The sequence below is a fragment of the Somniosus microcephalus genome, chromosome 4 (genome assembly GCF_052327205.1).
Source record: "Somniosus microcephalus isolate GS21.2 chromosome 4, FLI_Smic_1.0, whole genome shotgun sequence".
NCBI lineage: Eukaryota > Metazoa > Chordata > Chondrichthyes > Squaliformes > Somniosidae > Somniosus > Somniosus microcephalus.
Genome location: NC_140990.1, coordinates 69367570 through 69387028, shown reverse-complemented (window position 1 = coordinate 69387028; position 19459 = coordinate 69367570). Strand labels below are relative to the sequence as shown.

Below are 19459 nucleotides of genomic sequence, written 5' to 3'. Positions count from 1 at the left end.
AATGGCGGAGCAGGTTCGAGGGGCCGATTGGCCTACTCCTGCTCCTATTTCTTATGTTCTTATGTAACCCGCTCCCTGAGCTCGGGGTGTGAGTGGCCCGCGTCCTCCCGGGGTTTCATGAACCCGCTCCCTGAGCTCGGGGTGTGTGCAGCCCGCGTCCCCCCGGGGTTTTTTTTTAATTTTTTAAAATTTGAACATTTTATTCACAGTTAATATCATTACAGAGGTCAGGCTCAGTTCTTTGCACAAAACCACAAGCCATCATTGCCTACAAGGCAGGGGTCCCAGTCTCTTCAAGTTAATGATGTGATCTCCAAGCTTCTTGATCATCTTCACTTGTTCAGCCAGTTAGCGGGTCTCCAGGAATTCACACAGTTGAGGGTCGGCGCTCCCAGTGGAGAGTTTGTGCAGATCCAGCAGACTGGTTGACATTCTTCTCCATCTGCAGGGCTCTCTGCATCGCCGAGCGGAGACTCCCGCTCTCCCAGCCGAACAAATGGACTGTAAAGAAACTTAAAATACTGAAATTAATTTTAAGACATATCAATTTAAATTAAAATCACATTGGCCGGGGTGATGATGCACTCCAGTCCCCGCGGCGACCACCGGTCTCGGAAGGCCTCAAGTGTGCCGGCAGACACCGCGTGCTCCATCTCCATGGCCACTCGGGCTCGAACATAGGCGCGGAAGAGAGGCAGGCAATCGGGCTGAACGACCCCCTCGACCGCCCGCTGCCTGGACCTGTTTATGGCCACTTTGGCCAGGCCCAGGAGCAGTCCTACAAGGAGGTCCTCCGACCTGCCCTCTCCCCTCCGCACCGGGTGGCCGTAGATCAGGAGCGTGGGACTGAAGTGCAGCCAAAAATCGAGGAGCAGCCTTCAAATAATGGAACAGGGGCTGCAACCTCTCACATTCCACATAAACGTGGAACACGGACTCCTCTAGGCCGCAAAAATAGCAAGCGGCCAGGGAGTCCGTGAACTTATCTAAAATCTTATTGCACGGGACTGCTCCATGCAACACCCTCCAGGCCAAGTCCCCAATAGATAAAGGGAAGACTCCCGCGTAGAGAGCCCCCCATTGGGGACCTCCACCTCCGCCGGATGGCAAAATGGCACGCCAAGGCGTGTCCGGACGGCAGGCGAAGATGACAAAGTGGAGAGTGTGCAGGAGCAGCCCGTACAGGAAACCCTTCCGCGCAGAACTAAAAGGCAGGGAGGGCATTTCCCCGAGACAGCTCAGGTTGTGAGGCACCGGTTCCCGAGAGGGGTTTTGGGGCGTCGCGCCGATGAGGAATTCTGTCCGAATGGGGGTCAGTTCGGATGGGATCGCCCCTCGTGCTTAAGCCTCCTTGATACACCTAGTGGAGTTGGGGCCCAGCGCCCCTTTCAGCGTCTCGATGGCTTTGGCCGCGAGCCGGACGTTGGCCAAGGACAGGCACTGCGCCAGCTCCTCCAGCACCATCCAGCCCGCTCCTCCGCCATCGAGCAGGTCCCCGACCCTGGTCACCTTACCAGGCACAGCCCTGCCCTCCGCCAGCCGCCCAATCCAGTGGTCCCGGAGGTGCGGATTCCTGAGCAGCGGCTCCCGAAGGAGAGCCGCCACTCCTGACGGGGGAGAACTCCGCCTGGAGGCGATGCTGTTCCAGACCCATAGCAGTTCCTGGTAGAAGACAGGCAGCTCCCACAGGTAGGCACGCGTACGGCCCAATTCCACAAACAGGAGCTGCGTGTCGTAGTTGAGGCCGTGCAGCTGGTGGAAGAAATACGTCGCCAGCCCATACCATTGAGGAGGATTCTCGACGTACAGGTATCTCTGCAGGGTCCGAAGACAGAAAGTCGCCACCCGGGTACGAAGGCACACCAGCGCCTGACCGCTCTCCCTAAGTGGGAGACTCAGAACCACGGCAGAGACCCAGTGCTTCCCTTTGTCCCAGAAGAAGTTGATGAGCTTCTTCTACATCTTGGTGACAAACACAGGGGGCGGGATCAAAGTGACCAACCGGTAACACAACATGGTGGCCACCAGCTGGTTTATGACCAGCGCTCGACCCCTGTAGGACAACACTCGGAGCAGTCCTGTCCAGCGTCCTAGGCGAGTGGTGACTTTGGCCTCCAGCTCTTGCCAGTTCGCCGGCCAGGCGTCCTCGGCGGGGCTGAGGTAGATTCCACGTAGAGGAGGTGCGTGGTACTCCAGGGCCGGGTCATCAACGACTTGACCGAGATAGGACTCCAGGTCGAGCACTTCCCTCTCCAACCGCCCGACCCGAGCCTCCTGCCTCTTGGTCGACACCCTCGCGTACTCCTGACAGAAGAGACAGACGTGAGCCTTGCCCACGTCCCACCATAGCCTCAAGGAGGGGAAGCCCCCCTGCTTCCTTCTCCAGTCGGCCCAGAACTGACGAAACGAATCCCGGAACCGCTCGTCCTCCAGCAGCAGGTTGTTGAAATGCCAGTACGCGGACCCCCCCGGCGCGCGTAATGGAGCGAGCTCCGCCCACACCAGGTGGTGGTCCGTGCACGGCACCGGCCGCATGGAAGCCGCCAGAATGCAGGAGACGTACGCCCAGGAAATGTAAAGGCGGCCGATTCTGGACCTTCCTCCTCCAGACCTCACATAAGTGAAGGCGCTGGAGTCGGGATGGAGATTTCGGCAGACGTCCACCAAGTCGAAGGACCCGACCAGGTCCCTCAACTTCTCCATCGCCACCAGGCTGTACGGGGGACCCGAACGGTCCCTCGCCTCGAGGGTGCAATTAAAATCCCCCCCGAGAATGACGCACTCGCCGACGTCGTAGGAACCCAGAAGAGCGGACACTTCTTCAAAGAAGTGCACTTGCTGCCCACCGGCCACGGGGGCGTACACGTTCACTAGATGGAGCGGCACGCCCCCCAGGTGAACAGTGACCTGGAGCAAGCGGCCCGGCACGTGCTCCTTGACCCCCAAGATCTCCGGCTGAAAATGCGGGGCCAGCAAGATAGCCACCCCACTGGAATAGTTGGAGAGGTGACTCATGCTGACCCCTCCTTGCCACTCCAGGAGCCACGTGGCATCGTCCTCCAGAATGGTGTGGGTTTCTTGCAGGAAGCACACCGCATACCTCCTGTCCCAGAGGACTGAGAAGTTATTAAATCTACGGTGCGCATCTCTGCTGCCGTTAATGTTGAGGCTGGCTATGGTTATCTTCATGACAAGAGCATAGTGCAACCTCTACTTAACCTAATGGGAGGAGGGAGAGCGGCCGCTTGTCGACCGCCACTCCCTCAGCAGCCCAGCGAGGAACATGTTGATCCGACGCTGCTCACACGGCCCCGCGCTCTCGTCCGCGCCCATGGATTTGACAGCGGCACGGACGGACCCTACGAGCAGCGCCAGATCCGACCCTCTGTCTAGGGCCAGACGGATTTTGCCAGGGCGACCCCGGCACGCAGCCAGAAAGTCCCGGAGTTCCACAACGGGGATGAGGGGGGACTCGGAGGGGGGCACGAGGGTATCCGCCGCCTCACTAGCGACGGAGTCTGACTCGTCCTTGGTGCTCTCCGCCGGGTCCCCGTCCTCCTCCGGGAGGTCGTCATCAGCCAGCCCCACCTCTGTCCCGATCCCACCCCCAGGATCGGCGGCAGAGGATTCCTCCCTGGGCTCCTCTGGAGGTGCCGGGTCAGGAGGCGGCGGCGATTTGGCGCCCCCCTCCACCCCAGGCACCGGGGTGCACGGGGAAACCGGGGAGTACACTATCCCCAGTTCCCCCAACCACCCCCGGCGCCAGCGTCAGAGACGGAGTCAGGGGGTCTTCCGCCTCACCGCCATCAGCCACCGACCCAGCGGACCGGGGAGCTTGAATACATTCCTCGGCCACGTCGAGCAGCGCCTGGGAATGGTCCGGACTGTCCTGGGGAGCCCAGCCTCACTGGCCTTGCCCACCCCAGTTTCCAGGGCGCCCGACATGGCGAGATGTAACGGTTCTTGTGTTATTTCCTCCGCGGGTAGATCTGCAGCGCCCCCCCCCCCCCACGCGCAGGGTCTCTTCCCCGTCCCCGGGAGGCGCAGGCGGGACAGACTCATCTGTTGTACCCTCCCGAGGGACAGGCAACTCCTGCCGAATACAGATGATGGTAATGGTCGGGGCGGCGCAGCACCCATGGCGGGCGACGAATCACCCCGCGAGGAGAGACATTGTGTGGGTTCAGTTCTACACTCACTGGTTCCCCTCCCTCTCCTCCCCTGAAGGTGCTGACTCTGGCTGGGTTCAGTTCCACACTCACTGGTTCCCTCCCTCTCCTCCCCTGAAGATGCTGACTCTGGCTGGGTTCAGCTCCACACTCACTGGTTCCCCTCCCTCCCCTCCCCTGAAGGTGCTGACTCTGGCTGGGTTCAGCTCCACACTCACTGGTTCCCCTCCCTCTCCTCCCCTGAAGGTGCTGACTCTGGCTGGGTTCTGTTCTACACTCACTGGTTCCTCTCCCTCTCCTCCGTTGAAAGTGCTAACTCTGGCTGGGTTCAGTTCTACACTCACTGGTTCCCCTCCCTCTCCCTCCCCTGAAGGTGCTGACTCTGGCTGGGTTCAGTTCTACAATCACTGGTTCCCCTCACTCTCCTCCCCTGAAGGTGCTGACTCTGGCTGGGTTCAGTTCTACACTCACTGGATCCCCTCCCTCTCCTCCCCTGAAGGTGCTGACTCTGGCTGGGTTCAGTTCTACACTCACTGGTTCCACTCTCTCTCCTCCCCGGAAGGTGCTGACTCTGGCTGGGTTCAGTTCTGCACTCATCAGTTGCTGTCCAGTGTGTGACCTGTGTGCCCCATCTACATATAAACTCTCTGGGAGTCAAACCGAATGTGCAGTCCCTCTGGGGACCGGACCCCCGGCCCAAATCAAAGGTTTCAGAGAAGGAGAGATTGATAAAACTACTTGAAAGAAGGTGTGGTGGTGAAATGTTGGGCGGGTGCTCAGTATCTCACACATTGTGTAAGATTAACATTCCACATGTCTGAACCTTTCATTCCGTCCCTGATTTGGGAATCTCTTGAGCTGGCACTTCTTGTCCCATTATACCGAGTTGGTGCAACAGGAGAGCCAGGGATCAGGGGGATATTGGACAGGAAGCACACAGCACGGACATTACACTGCAGGTGGGATATGTGAGAGTGTTACAGTGAGGGCTTCGGGCACTTTATTAAACACACACACAGCAGAAGCACATTCATCTGATGGGAGATCACTGACACACGAGCAACCAGCGGTGTGGAGCCTCCTGAGAGTCCGGCCCCTTTCCAGCCAGTATTTACAGCAGCTGGGACACAGAAAGTGTCTCATTAAAATCAGTGATATATTTGTTCACACAAAGCAACCCCCAAAATACTGAGTTATTTTACCTTCATTTACAGACGCTCCCTGACCAGTCTCCATTTCTCCTCCATTTACAGACGCTCCCTGACCAGTCACCATTCCTCCTCCATTTACAGACAATCCCTGACCAGTCCCCATTTCTCCTCCATTTACAGACACTCCCTGACCAGTCAACACTTCTCCTCCATTTACAGACGCTCCCTGACCAGTCAACACTTCTCCTCCATTTACAGACGTTCCCTGACCAGTCACCATTCCTCCTCCATTCAGACATTCCCTGACCAGTCACCATTTCTCCTCCATTTACAGACGTTCCTGACCAGTCACCATTCCTCCTCTATTTACAGACGCTCCCTGACCATACACTATTCCTCCTCCATTTACAGACGCTCCCTGACCAGTCAACACTTCTCCATTTACAGACGTTCCCTGACCAGTCACCATTGCTCCTCCATTTACAGACACTCCCTGACCTGTCTCCATTTCTCCTCCATTTAGATGCTCCCTGACCAGTTCCCATTTCTCCTCCATTTACAGACGCTCCCTGACCAGTCTCCATTTCCCCTCTATTTACAGACGCTCCCTGACCTGTCTCCATTTCTCCTCCATTTACAGATGCTCCCTGACCAGTCTCCATTTCTCCTCCATTTACAGACGCTCCCTGACAAGTCTCCATTCCTCCTCCATTTAGACACTCCCTGACCAGTCTCCATTTCTCCTCCATTTACAGACGCTCCCTGACCAATCACCATTTCTCCTCCATTGACAGATGCTCCCTGACCAGTCTCCATTTCTCCTCCATTTACAGACGCTCCCTGACCAGTCACCATTTCTCCTCCATTTACAGACGCTCCCTGACCAGTCTCCATTTCTCCTCCATTTACAGACGCTCCCTGACCGGTCTCCATTTCTCCTCCATTTACAGTCGCTCCCTGACCAGTCTCCATTTCTCCTCCATTTACAGACGCTCCCTGACCAGTCTCCATTTCTCCTCCATTTACAAACGCTCCCTGACCAGTCTCCATTTTTCCTCCATTTACAGACGCTCCCTGACTTCCTGCCTGTCCCGGAGTTTGCCGCGGGGGCCCCTTTGCTGAGCGAATCGGGAGGAAGCGGCGGGCGGATAATGTTGAGTGTTTTAACAATTGGGCTTGGGGCCGCACTCGGGGTGTGAGCGGCCCGCGTCCCCCCGGGGTTCATGAACCCGCTCCCTGAGCTCGGGGTGTGAGCGGCCCGCGGTCCGCGTCCCCCTGGGGTTCATGAACCCGCTCCCTGAGCTCTCTCACCTGATGTGTCAGCGGCTGCTGCCAAGGTCCGCGCATGCTCAGCTCACACTGCCCGCGTGATTGACGGGAGCTTCGGGCCAATAGGAAGAGCGGGGCGTGACTGGAGGACCGAGCGGGCGGCGGTTCCTCCAACCATTCGGCGTGTGTGAGGGGCGGGGCTTGACCTTAAACCTGAACAACAGAAGGAGAGCGGAGCATGCGTGGACCTTGGCAGCAGCCGCTGACACATCAGGTGAGAGAGCTCAGGGAGCGGGTTCATGAACCCCGGGGGGACGCGGGCCGCTCACACCCCGAGCTCAGGGAGCGGGTTCATGAACCCCGGGGGGACGCGGGCCGCTCACACCCCGAGCTCAGGGAGCGGGTTCATGAACCCCGGGGGGACGCGGGCTGCTCACACCCCGAGTGTGGCCCCAGGCCCCAGGCCCCATTATTAAAACACTCAACATTATCCGCCTCCCCACAACTACCCGCCAGTTTAAGACACAAACTCCGGGACAACGAGGAAGTGCTGGGAAATCCCCAGGGAGTGTCTGTAAATGGAGGAGAAATGGTGACTGGTCAGGGACCGTCTGTAAATGGAGGAGAAATGGAGACTGGTCAGGGAGCGTCTGTAAATGGAGGAGAAATGGTGACTGGTCAGGGAGTGTCTGTAAATGGAAGATAAATGGTGACTGGTCAAGGAACATCTGTAAATGGAGGAGAAACTGGTCAGGGAGCAATGACATCCTAAGTATTAAAATAGAAAGGGTTTGTCATCTTGGATAAAATAGGAGATCTGAAATTAGATGGCGCTCCAGGTCCTGATGATATCCACTCACGGGTGTTTAAAGAGATGGGACGGTGCTCTGTGAGCCCCTTGCCTGTATCATCAACAGCTCCATAGAGTCAGGGATTGTTCCCTGAGATTGGAAGCTAGCTCACGTCATTCCCATTTTCAAAACAGAGAAGTCAGAGCCTGGAACTACAGGCCCATCAGTGTGATCTCAATCAAAGGGAAGATGCTTGATGGGATCCTGAGAGATGCTGTTTATGGTCACTGGGGCAGGGAAGGATCCATTAGAAATACTCACACAGCTTCTGGAAAAGGTGGTTGCATCCCACAAACTTGCCTTAGTCGGACGTGGGACTTGCCTGTTTACTCTGCTTGATGGATCAATATAAGATACGGTAGAGGACAGAGAATCTGCTCATCTTAAAGTTGTTGACACTCAACTCTTGGACCTATTAATTAAATAATAAGGCAAGGCGTTAGCTGGAATCTAACACCCCACTTCTCTCTGCTCCTCTACTCCTCTTAAAGTTTTACTATTTAGATTTTTTAATTGAATTGGGATGACATCGCTGGCAAGGCCAGCATTTATTGCCCATCCCCAGTTGCCATTGAGAAGCTGGTCTTGAGCTGCCTTCTTGAATAGCTACAGTCCGTGTGGTGAAGGTTCTCCCACAGTGCTGTTATAGAGGGAGTTCCAGGATTTGGAACCAGCGACGATGAAGGAATGGCGATATATTTACAAGTCAGGATAGTGTGTGTAACTTGGAGGGGAACTTGCAGGTGGTGGTGTTCCCATGTGCCTGCTGTCCTTGTCCTAGGTGGTAGAGGTCGCGGGTTTGGGAGGTGCTATCAAAGAAGCTTTGGTGCAGTGCATCCTGTAGATGGTACACACTGCAGCCACGGTACGCCAGTGGTGGAGGGAGTGAATGTTTAAGGTGGTGGATGAGGAGCCGATCAAGCGGGCTGCTTTGTCCTGAATGTTGTTGGAGCTGCACTCATCCAGGCAAGTGGAGAGTATTTCCATCAGACTCCTGACTTGTGCCTTGTAGATGTGGAAAGGCTTTGAGGAGTCAGGAGATGAGTCACTCATTGCAGAATACCCAGTCTCTGAAGTGCTCTTGTAGCCACAGTATTTATGTGGCTGGTCCAGTTAAGTTTCTGGTCAATGGTAACCCCCAATATGTTGATGGTGGGAGATTCGGTGATGGTAATGCTGTTGAATGTCAAGGGTCAGTGGTTAGACTCTATCTTGTTAGAGATAGTCAATGCCTGGCACTTGTGTGGTGCGAATGTTACTTGCCACTTATCAGCTCAAGCCTGAATGTCTTCCAAGTCTTGCTGCATGCAGGCACGGACTACTTCATTACCTGAGGAGTTGTGAATGGAATTGATCACTGTGCGAACATCCCCACTTCTGACCTTGTGGTAAGGGAAGGATATTGATGAACCAGCTGAAGATGGTTAAGCCTCGGACACTGCCCTGAGGAACTCCTGCAGCGATGTACTGCGACTGAGATGATTGACCTTCAACAACCACAACTATCTTCCTTTGTGCTCGGTGTGACTCCAGCCAGTGGAGAGTTTTCCACCTGATTCCCATTGACTTCAATTTTACTAGGGCTCCTTGATGCTGCACTCTGTCAAATGCTGCCTTGTGTCAAGAGCAATCACTCTCACCTCACCTCTGGAATTCAGCTCTTCTGTCCATGTTTGGATCAAGTCTGTAATGAGGTCTGGAGCCGAGTGGTCGTGGTGGAACCCAAACTGAACATCGGTGAGCAGGTTATTGGTGAGTAAGTGCCGCTTGATAGCACTGTCGACGACACCTTCCATGGCTTTGCTGATGATTGAGAGTAGACTGATGGGGCGGTAATTGGCCGGATTGGATTTGTCCTGCTTTTTGTGGAGAGGACATACCTGGGAAATTTTCCACATTGTCTAAAGCCTCCTCCTTTGTCTCGGTGTCAGTTTTTGACTGATTCCGCTCGAGTGAAGCTCCTTGGAAGGTTTTATTTCGTTGTAGGCGCTATGTAAATGAAAGTTGTTGTTGATGTGCTACCATTGGCTTGAGCTTTGCCAGACAGAATCAGCCAGGGCCAGTGGCTGTGCTGCTCCCCATGGTCGAAATGTTGGCAGCTCGCTGTATCGGCCCACAAGCTCAGAATTAGCAATGTACTGGAGGGCAGACAGTGACTGGGGCTGAACCCCACCATCACACAGCACCTTCAGTATAGGCTCACAGCTCAGAATTACCACTCGGTGAGGTACTGGAGGGCAGACAGTGACTGGGGCCAAACGCCACCATCACACAGCACCTTCAGTATAGGCTCACAGCTCAGAATTACCACTCGGTGAGGTACTGGAGGGCAGACAGTGACTGGGGCCGAACCCCACCATCACACAGCACCTTCAGGAGTGAACTACAGACCTGTTAGCCTCACATCAGTAGTTGGGAAAATGCTGGAATCTATTATAAAGGATGCAGTAACTGGGCACTTAGAAACTAATAAGATTGGGCAGAGTCAACATGGATTTATGAAAGGGAAGTCCTGTTTGACAAACCTATTGGAGTTCTTTGAGGATGTAACTAGTGGAGTAGACAAAGGGGAACCGGTAGATGTGGTGTATTTGGATTTTCAGAAGGGCTTCGATAAGGTCCCACACAAGAGGTTGGTGAACAAACTTAGGGCACATGGAATTGGGGGTAATATACTAGCATGGATTGAGAATTGGTTAACAGACAGATAACAAAGAGTAGGGATAAACGGGTCTTTTTCAGGATGGCAGGCTGTAACTAGTGGGGTACCGCAAGGATCGGTATTTGGGCCCCAGCTATTCACAATCTATATCAATGATTCGGATGAGGGGACTAAATGTAACCTTTCCAAATTTGCTGATGATACAAAGCTAGGTGGCAGTGTCAGTTGCGAAGAGGATGTGAAGAGGTTTCAAGGGGATCTCGACAGGCTCAGTGAGTGGGCGAGAACATGGCAGATGGATTGTAATGTGGATAAATGTGAAGTTATCCACTTTGGTAGAAAAAACAGAAAGGCAGAGTATTTCCTAAATGGTGAAAGATTGGGGAATGCAGATGCTCAAAGGGACCTGGGTGTCCTTGTACATGAGTCACTGAAAGTGAATGTGCATGTGCAGCAAGCCATTAGGAAGGCAAATGGTATGCTGGCCTTCATTACAAGAGGATTTGTGTACAGGAGTAAAGAAGTCTTACTCCAATTATATAGGGCCTTGGTGAGACCACACCTGGAGTACTGTGTACAATTTTGGTCTCCTTACCTAAGGAAGGATATACTTGCCATAGAGGGAGTGCAACGAAGGTTCACAAGATTGATTCCTGGGATGGCGGGACTGTCGTATGAGAAGAGATTGAGTAAACGAGGCCTGTATTCTCTTGAATTCAGAAGAATGAGAAGGGATCTCATTGAAGCATACAAAATTATTACAGGGCTTGATAGGGTGGATGCTGGGAGAATGTTTCCCTTTGCTGGGGAGTCTAGAACCAGGGGCCATAGCCTCAGGATAAAAGGTCGGCCATTCAGGACTGAGATGAGAAGAAATTTATTCACACAGAGGGTGGTGAATCTTTGGAATTCTCTACCCCAGAGGGCTGTGGAGGCTCAGTCATTGGGTATATTCAAAACAGAAGTGGATAGATTTCTGACTAGTAAGGGCATCAAGGGATATGGCGATAGGGCCGGTGAATGGAATTGAGGCAGAAGATCAGCCATGATCTCATTGAATGGCGGAGCAGGCTCGAAGGGCTGAATGGCCAACTCCTGCTCCTATTTCTTATGTTCCTAAATGGAGAAAAATCCAAGCCTGCGATAAATCAGGATTTCAAACAGCGAGGATGAGGCGATGAGAGAGGGTGTGTGTCGAGGGTTTTATAGCTTAGGAGGGGCAAGAGAGGAAAGAATGTTCCAGGGAAACGAGTACTGTCTGTTCAGAATTTCTACCCTGTACGTAACTCGATGTAAAGTTATGAGGACAGGTTGCACAGACTGGGCTTGTATTCCCTTGAATATAGAAGATTATGGGGTGATCTAATTGAGGTGTTTAAGATGATTAAAGGAGTTGACAGGTTAAATAGAGAGAAACGGTTTCCTCTGATGGGAGAGTCCACAACAAGGGGACACAACCTTCCAACTAGAGCTCGGCCATTCAGGGGTGATTTTCAGGAAGCACATCTTCACACAAAGGGTATTGGAAATCTGGAACTCTCTCCCCAAAAAACTGTTGAGGCTGAGGGTCAATGGAATATTTCAAAACTGAGTGCAGTAGATTTTTGTTAGGCAAGGGTACTAAAGGTTACAGAACCGCGGCGGGTAAATGGAGTTACGATACAGACCAGCCGTGATCTAATAGAATGGCAGAACAGGCTTGAGGGGCTGAATGGCCGACTCCTGTTACTATGTTGCTACCTACAGTGATGACATTTGTATACTCCTTTTACAGGGTGTTAGAAGGGGAGGATATGCAGACAGGAAACACAAACCATACATCACATCAAGATCTGACAGAGTCACTCCATTCATCAGGACCTGAATATCATTGGCGTTTGAATGTGGAAGGAGAAATGTTTGTCTGTTCTGTCTGTGGGAAAAGATTTCAAACATCAATGTGACTTGAAAAGCACCGAGACACACACACCCGAGTGAGAGTGTTCCAGTGCACTGACTGTGGAAAGAGCTTTAACCAGTTACACAGCCTGAAAAAACATCGCACCGTTCACAGCGGGGAGAAACCGTACACGTGTTCTGTGTGTGGACGAGGCTTCAACTGATCGTTCAACCTGGAGAGACACAAGGACACCTGCACCATGGAGAAACCATGGAAATGTTGTGACTGTGGGAAGGGATTCAGTTCCCCGTCCAAGCTGGAATCCCATCGGCGCACTCACACTGGGGAGAGACCGTTCATCTGCTCCGTCTGTGAGAAGGGATTCACTCAGTCATCCCACCTCACTGATCATCAACTTGTTCACACTGATGAGAGACCTTTTAAATGTTCTGACTGTGAGAAAAGATTTAAAAGCAAAAGGAAACTGATACAACATCAACGCACTCACACTAGGGATTGGCTGTTCACCTGCTCCATGTGTGGGAAGGGATTCCCTCTTTCATCCCTCCTGGTGAGACACCAGCGAGTTCACACTGGAGAGAGACCGTTCACCTGCTCCGTGTGTGGCAGGGGATTCACTCAGTCATCCCACCTGCTGAAACACCAGCTTGTTCACTCTGCTAAGAGACCTTTTAAATGTACTAAGTGTGAGCTGAGCTTTAAAAGCGCAAGTGGTCTGCTGTGTCACCAATGGACTCACACCGGGGAGAGGCCGTTCACCTGCTCAGAGTGTGGGAAGGGATTCACTAATTCATCCCACCTGCTGATACACCAGCGAGTTCACACTGACGAGAGACCTTATCAATGCCCGGACTGCGGGAAGTGCTTTATAAGTTCCGGGGAACTGACGTGTCATCAACGTGTTCACACTGATGAGAGGCCGTTCAGGTGCTCTCACTGTGGTTCTGGGTTCAGGCAGTCATTTAACCTCACTGTACACCAGCGCACTCACACTGGAGAGAGACCGTTCACCTGCTTCATGTGTGGGAAGGGATTCACTCAGTCATCCCACCTCACTGATCATCAACTTGTTCACACTGATGAGAGACCTTTTAAATGTTCTGACTGTGAGAAAAGATTTAAAAGCAAAAGGAAACTGATACAACATCAACGCACTCACATTAGGGATTGGCTGTTCACCTGCTCCATGTGTGGGAAGGGATTCCCTCTGTCATCCCACTTGGTGAGACACCAGCGAGTTCACACTGGGGAGAGGCCATTCACCTGTTCCATGTGTGGGAAGGGATTCACTCAGTCATCCAACCTGCTGAGACACCAGCGAGTTCACACTGGGGAGAGGCTGTTCACCTGCTCTGAGTGAGGGAAGGGATTCATTCGGTCATCCAACCTGCTGAGACACCAGCGAGTTCACAAGTGACTGCCGGGGTTGGATTCTGCTGTTATTGCTGCTGTTAATCACATCCAGGACTGAACCATGTTCATTCTGACAGTTGGGGTTTGTTTCTGCTGATAATAACTCCTGTAACTGGGCTGGAGTTTAATATTCTGGATATATGTCAAATAAATCAGTTTTGTTTTAAACACGTTGCTGTAGATTTTCGTCTTTCCTACCTGAGTGTTCAGCATCATCTGGCTGGAGCTCAGAAAGGACAATCTGGGGGAGGATCGTACGGCGGGAACAGAACTTCAGCCTGGACACAGTCCTTCAGGGCCACACTGAGCGGGCAAACGGCACTTTGGTCTTTCTCGTCTCTCTTCACTGACAGCAAAGTCCCCGTGCGGGTTAATCTTGAGGCGTGTAAGAAATGTGTCCCAGCCGCTCCCTTCCATGGTTCAGAGCTCCTAGGCACGGAGCAGAAGGCTCCTTTACAACTGTGTTTAGAGTCAGGAAGAACAACGGTGAATGCTGGAAACGTGCTGTCAAATCAGAGATTGGTGTCAAACTGCGATCTGTTCCTGACTGAAAGTGACATAGCAGGTTTAAGTTTCCAGTCAAAAAATGACTGTGGTAATTATTCTATGAAGATTTAACATGTGTGACAGTCCTGAGTCTATCATTTTAAGGCAGGCATTAACTCATTTAAAATAAACCCTTTGAAAATAAATTGGTTAAAGTCTGCATTAAAATAGCAGACGGAGGAGTTCACAGGAGCCTGTTAACTGCTGGTACAATTATACAACAGACATTTGATCTCCAGATAAAGAAGGACCTGCAGCGTGTTTCCAGGAATTCCCTGGTTTATTCCAGGATAACTATAAAAATACACGACCCGGAACATCCACGGGGGTACGATCCCGACAGTTACTCTGGGATCACTCCCGCTGTGGAACTCCACCACTGACCCTGCTGAAGGTTGTAGGCTCAGGGAGTGGGGCCTCCAGGAGTGGACGGTAAGGAAGCTGGGCTTCAGTATCCTGACAAATATATGCTGAGGAAGCAGAGGAATCCTTACTAAGGAACCGTCTGGGGTTTTACCGGCCAGCGTAGGTCTCGGGGTGAATGATGCCTGACTCCACGAACTGTTTTACATTAAAGCCGCAACAGAAAGGTCCAGTTTTCTCCTGGAGTTTGAGAGAAATCAGGTTTGAAAATGATGCAGAGTTTCAGCCAATGAGCCCCGCCCACTGAGTGCCACAAGCCCCGCCCCTCACCCACTCCGATTGGTTGGAGGACCCGCCGCCCGCTCGGTCCTCCAGCCCCGCCCCACTCTTCCTATTGGGCCGGAGCTCCCGTCAATCAGCGGGCAGTGTGAGCTGAGCATGTGCGGACCTTGGCAACAGCCGCTGACACATCAGGTGAGAGAGCTCAGGGAGCGGGTGAATGAACCCCGGGGGGACGCGGGCCGCTCACACCCCGAGCTCAGGGAGCGGGTGAATGAACCCCGGGGGGACGCGGGCTGCTCACACCCCGAGCTCAGGGAGCGGGTTCATGAACCCCGGGGGGACGCGGGCCGCTCACACCCCGAGCTCAGGGAGCGGGTGAATGAACCCCGGGGGGACGCGGGCCGCTCACACCCCGAGCTCAGGGAGCGGGTTCATGAACCCCGGGGGGACGTGGGCCGCGGGCCGCTCACACCCCGAGCTCAGGGAGCGGATTCATGAACCCCGGGGGGACGCGGGCCGCTCACACCCCGAGCTCAGGGAGCGGGTTCATGAACCCCAGGGGGACGCGGGCCGCTCACACCCCGAGCTCAGGGAGCGGGTTCATGAACCCCGGGGGGACGTGGGCCGCTCACACCCCGAGCTCAGGGAGCGGGTTCATGAACCCCGGGGGGACGCGGGACGCTCACACCCCGAGCTCAGGGAGCGGGTTCATGAACCCCAGGGGGACGCGGGCCGCTCACACCCCGAGCTCAGGGAGCGGGTTCATGAACCCCGGGGGGACGTGGGCCGCTCACACCCCGAGCTCAGGGAGCGGGTTCATGAACCCCGGGGGGACGCGGGACGCTCACACCCCGAGCTCAGGGAGCGGGTTCATGAACCCCGGGGGGACGCGGGCCGCTCACACCCCGAGCTCAGGGAGCAGGTTCATGAACCCCGGGGGGACGCGGGCCGCTCACACCCCGAGCTCAGGGAGCAGGTTCATGAACCCCGGGGGGACACGGGCCGCTCACACCCCGAGCTCAGGGAGCGGGTTCATGAACCCCGGGGGGACGCGGGCCGCTCACACCCCGAGCTCAGGGAGCGGGTTCATGAACCCCGGGGGGACGCGGGCCGCTCACACCCCGAGCTCAGGGAGCAGGTTCATGAACCCCGGGGGACGCGGGCCGCTCACACCCCGAGCTCAGGGAGCGGGTTCATGAACCCTGGGGGGACGCGGGCCGCTCACACCCCGAGCTCAGGGAGCGGGTTCATGAACCCCGGGGGGACGCGGGCCGCTCACACCCCGAGCTCAGGGAGCGGGTTCATGAACCCCGGGGGACGCGGGCCGCTCACACCCCGAGCTCAGGGAGCGGGTACATGAACCCCGGGGGGACGCGGGCTGCTCACACCCCGAGCTCAGGGAGCGGGTTCATGAACCCCGGGGGGACGCGGGCTGCTCACACCCCGAGCTCAGGGAGCGGGTTCATGAACCCCGGGGGGACGCGGGCCGCTCACACCCCGAGCTCAGGGAGCGGGTTCATGAACCCCGGGGGGACGCGGGCTGCTCACACCCCGAGCTCAGGGAGCGGGTTCATGAACCCCGGGGGGACGCGGGCCGCTCACACCCCGAGCTCAGGGAGCGGGTTCATGAACCCCGGGGGGACGCGGGCTGCTCACACCCCGAGCTCAGGGAGCGGGTACATGAACCCCGGGGGGACGCGGGCCGCTCACACCCCGAGCTCAGGGAGCGGGTTCATGAACCCCGGGGGGACGCGGGCCGCTCACACCCCGAGCTCAGGGAGCAGGTTCATGAACCCCGGGGGGACGCGGGCCGCTCACACCCCGAGCTCAGGGAGCGGGTTCATGAACCCCGGGGGGACGCGGGCTGCTCACACCCCGAGCTCAGGGAGCGGGTTCATGAACCCCGGGGGGACGCGGGCCGCTCACACCCCGAGCTCAGGGAGCGGGTTCATGAACCCCGGGGGGACGCGGGCCGCTCACACCCCGAGCTCAGGGAGCGGATTCATGAACCCCGGGGGGACGCGGGCCGCTCACACCCCGAGCTCAGGGAGCGGGTACATGAACCCCGGGGGGACGCGGGCCGCTCACACCCCGAGCTCAAAGAGCGGGTTCATGAACCCCGGGGGGACGCGGGCCGCTCACACCCAGAGCTCAGGGAGCGGGTTCATGAACCCCGGGGGGACGCGGGCCGCTCACACCCCGAGCTCAGGGAGCGGGTTCATGAACCCCGGGGGGACGCGGGCTGCTCACACCCCGAGCTCAGGGAGCGGGTTCATGAACCCCGGGGGGACGCGGGCCGCTCACACCCCGAGCTCAGGGAGTGGGTTCATGAACCCCGGGGGGACACGGGCCGCTCACACCCCGAGCTCAGGGAGCGGGTTCATGAACCCCGGGGGGACGCGGGCCGCTCACACCCCGAGCTCAGGGAGCGGGTTCATGAACCCCGGGGGGACGCGGGCCGCTCACACCCCGAGCTCAGGGAGCGGGTTCATGAACCCCGGGGGGACGCGGGCCGCTCACACCCCGAGCTCAGGGAGCGGGTTCATGAACCCCAGGGGGACGTGGGCTGCTCACACCCCGAGCTCAGGGAGCGGGTTCATCAACCCCAGGGGGACGTGGGCTGCTCACACCCCGAGCTCAGGGAGCGGGTTCATGAAACCCGGGGGGACGCGGGCCGCTCACCCCCCGAGCTCAGGGAGCGGGTTCATGAACCCCGGGGGGACGCGGGCCGCTCACACCCCGAGCTCAGGGAGCGGGTTCATGAACCCCGGGGGGACGCGGGCCACTCACACCCCGAGCTCAGGGAGCGGGTTCATGAACCCCGGGGGGACGCGGGCTGCTCACACCCCGAGCTCAGGGAGCGGGTTCATGAACCCCGGGGGGACGCGGGCCGCTCACACCCCGAGCTCAGGGAGCGGGTTCATGAACCCCGGGGGGGACGCGGGCCGCTCACACCCCGAGCTCAGGGAGCGGGTACATGAACCCCGGGGGGACGCGGGCCGCTCACACCCAGGGCTCAGGGAGCGGGTTCATGAACCCCGGGGGGGACGCGGGCTGCTCACACCCCGAGCTCAGGGAGCGGGTTCATGAACCCCGGGGGGACGTGGGCTGCTCACACCCCGAGCTCAGGGAGCGGGTTCATGAACCCCGGGGGGACGCGGGCCGCTCACACCCCGAGCTCAGGTAGCGGGTTCATGAACCCCGGGGGGACGCGGGCCGCTCACACCCCGAGCTCAGGGAGCGGGTTCATGAACCCCGGGGGGGACGCGGGCCGCTCACACCCCGAGCTCAGGGAGCGGGTACATGAACCCCGGGGGGACGCGGGCCGCTCACACCCCGAGCTCAGGGAGCGGGTACATGAACCCCGGGGGGACGCGGGCCGCTCACACCCCGAGCTCAGGGAGCGGGTTCATGAACCCCGGGGGGACGCGGGCCGCTCACACCCAGGGCTCAGGGAGCGGGTTCATGAACCCCGGGGGGGACGCGGGCTGCTCACACCCCCGAGCTCAGGGAGCGGATTCATGAACCCCGGGGGGGACGCGGGCCGGTCACACCCCGAGCTCAGGGAGTGGATTCATGAACCCTGGGGGGACGCGGGACGCTCACACCCCGAGCTCAGGGAGCGGGTTCATGAACCCCGGGGGGGACGCGGGCCGGTCACACCCCGAGCTCAGGGAGCGGGTTCATGAACCCCGGGGGGACGCGGGCCGCTCACACCCCGAGCTCAGGGAGCGGGTTCATGAACCCCGGGGGGGACGCGGGCCGCTCACACCCCGAGCTCAGGGAGCGGGTTCACGAACCCCGGGGGGACGCGGGCTGCTCACACCCCGAGCTCAGGGAGCGGGTTCATGAACCCCGGGGGGACGCGGGCTGCTCACACCCCGAGCTCAGCGAGCGCGTACATGAACCCCGGGGGGGACGCGGGACGCTCACACCCCGAGCTCAGGGAGCAGGTTAATGAACCCGGGGGGACGCGGGCTGCTCACACCCCGAGCTCAGGGAGCGGGTTCACGAACCCCGGGGGGACGCGGGCCGCTCACACCCCGAGCTCAGGGAGCGGGTTCACGAACCCCGGGGGGACGCGGGCCGCTCACACCCCGAGCTCAGGGAGCGGGTTCATGAACCCCGGGGGGACGCGGGCTGCTCACACCCCGAGCTCAGGGAGCGGGTTCATGAACCCCGGGGGGACGCGGGCTGCTCACACCCCGAGCTCAGGGAGCGGGTTCATGAACCCCGGGGGGACGCGGGCTGCTCACACCCCGAGCTCAGGGAGCGGGTTCATGAACCCCGGGGGGACGCGGGCTGCTCACACCCCGAGCTCAGGGAGCGGGTTCATGAACCCCGGGGGGACGCGGGCTGCTCACACCCCGAGCTCAGGGAGCGGGTACATGAACCCCGGGGGGACGCGGGCCGCTCACACCCCGAGCTCAGGGAGCAGGTTCATGAACCCCGGGGGGACGCGGGCCGCTCACACCCCGAGCTCAGGGAGCAGGTTCATGAACCCCGGGGGGACGCGGGCCGCTCACACCCCGAGCTCAGGGAGCGGGTTCATGAACCCCGGGGGGGACGCGGGCCGCTCACACCCCGAGCTCAGGGAGCGGGTTCATGAACCCCGGGGGGACGCGGGCCGCTCACACCCCGAGCTCAGGGAGCGGGTTCATGAACCCCAGGGGGACGCGGGCCGCTCACACCCCGAGCTCAGGGAGCGGATTCATGAACCCCGGGGGGACGCGGGCCGCTCACACCCCGAGCTCAGGGAGCGGGTTCATGAACCCCAGGGGGACGCGGGCCGCTCACACCCCGAGCTCAGGGAGCGGGTTCATGAACCCCAGGGGGACGCGGGCCGCTCACAC

General features: G+C 57.6%; 1 protein-coding gene across 1 annotated transcript; it reads left to right on the top strand.

Annotated features, from left to right (window-relative positions):
• The first annotated feature begins 6933 nt into the window (after nt 1–6933).
• On the top strand, nt 6934–13583 carry LOC147119153 (uncharacterized). Its single transcript, XM_085984864.1, has 2 exons — nt 6934–9192; nt 11877–13583. Exon 2 carries the CDS (start codon nt 12241–12243, stop codon nt 13360–13362), a length of 1122 nt encoding a protein of 373 aa, XP_085840990.1. The 5' UTR covers nt 6934–9192; nt 11877–12240; the 3' UTR covers nt 13363–13583.
• Nucleotides 13584–19459: the final 5876 nt, after the last annotated feature.

What these genes read in the sequence shown, in the direction of transcription:
- LOC147119153 (XM_085984864.1), top strand. Translation starts at nt 12,241, where the DNA reads ATGGAGAAACCATGGAAATGTTGTGACTGTGGGAAGGGATTCAGTTCC.